This window comes from Penaeus vannamei, chromosome 20 (assembly GCF_042767895.1).
Source record: "Penaeus vannamei isolate JL-2024 chromosome 20, ASM4276789v1, whole genome shotgun sequence".
NCBI classification, from domain to species: Eukaryota; Metazoa; Arthropoda; class Malacostraca; order Decapoda; family Penaeidae; genus Penaeus; species Penaeus vannamei.
This window is the reverse complement of record NC_091568.1, coordinates 15,230,156-15,231,706: the sequence shown is the minus strand read 5'-3', so window position 1 is coordinate 15,231,706 and position 1,551 is coordinate 15,230,156. Positions and strand designations below refer to the sequence as shown.

General features: G+C 36.0%; 1 protein-coding gene across 1 annotated transcript in view; it reads left to right on the top strand.

The window, feature by feature from the left end:
- Positions 1-1,199: 1,199 nt before the first annotated feature.
- Positions 1,200-1,551, top strand: part of LOC113816962 (ileal sodium/bile acid cotransporter) — a gene marked incomplete at its 5' end in the record, with an annotated part of 5,330 nt that continues 4,978 nt past the window's right edge. The window contains 1 exon segment of the mRNA XM_070135081.1: positions 1,200-1,422. Coding sequence (XP_069991182.1) covers positions 1,200-1,422 — 223 coding nt within the window.

Sequence of the window (1,551 nt, the reverse complement as noted above, 5' to 3'; positions counted from 1 at the left end):
ATCCGGATCACTACCAAAATTTAATGGCATCGAAGTTGAGCTAAGGCACCTCTGTTCTTTTCATAAAAATCTTTATTTTTTAGTTATCTCTCGCAGGCTCCGAATCATGGTCGTAGCATGAAAGCTGGGTTAAGGCACACCACTGTTTTAAAAAATCATAAAAATCTTTCTATAACTTTTTGAATTATCCTGCGAGCCAACGAAAAAAAATACTAACCAACGCTACCAAAGACATAACCTCATACTCAAGACCAGTGTACCTGGAGAAGTGGCATGCTGAAGAGGTGCATGTCTCCGTCCACCCTAGACCAGGTGTTGCGATGCCGTCAGAGTAATACGCTACACGTTACTGATAGATTTATCATGGTAAAAAGAAAAAAAAAATGATGATATAATGAAAAAGCAGATTTCAGTCCAACCAAACCAAAGACCGGTCACTTTGGGTACTCCTCTCTTTGACTAAAGACTTTTGGTGAATTTGCAAAGTATTAATTTCTAGATAGACAGAAATCGCTCTCAGCAACTAAGCAAAAAAAAAAAAAAAAAAAAAAAAAAAAGAGAGAGAGAGAAATATATTTATTCATTCATTTATTTATTTTTTTTTTATTTCCTTTCATATCATCACCAGACGTCCATGAATAAAGGTTACTGTACTAAGACAATAATGGTGTAATTAAGCAACGGAATCTATGCAGTGATTTGACTGGTTCATTACCGCAATCCTTTTATTATTATTATTATTGCTATTACTATTATTACATCGTTATTTTTGTTATTGTTATTTTCACTATTATTGTCGTCATCATGATTATTATTAGTGTTATTATTGCTGTTATTTTTATCATAGCTAATATTATCCTTATTAATGTTGTGAATGATTATCATTATTTTTCCTTTATTATTATTGTTATTAGTTATTAGTTATTATTCTCATTGATTATCATTAATGTTAATGTGAATTTTCATTATTATTATTATTAGTAGTAGTAGTATTACTATTATTGTTATTGTTAGTTATTATTCTCATTATTCATCGTTATTATTATTGTGAATTATTGTTATTATTATTATTATTATTATTATTGTTGTTGTTGTTGTTGTTGTTGTTGTTGTTGTTATTATTAATCATTATTGTTGTTGTTATTAGTTTTTTTCTCATCAATCACCAATATTATCATTTAATAATTATTTTTTGCCAGACGTCCTACACACTGGGATACTTCCTCTTCCACGACTCCCCGGCGCTGTGGCTCGGCCTCTTCATCATCGGCTGCTCTCCTGGCGGGGGAGGCTCTAACATCTGGACGCACGTGTTGGGCGGCTCCCTCGACCTCTCCGTCACCATGACCTTCGTGTCGACCGTGGTGGCTTTCGGTGCCTTGCCGATGTGGGTGTACATTCTCGCCAGCACCATTTTCCAAGGTTAGGTTTTGGGATGGGGGGGGGGGATGTTTGGAGTGGGTGGGGAGGGAGGTGTGGGTGTGGGGGTGTGGGGGGTGAGTGTGTGTGTGTGTGCGTGTGTGAGTGAGAGTGTGACTGTGACTGTGACTG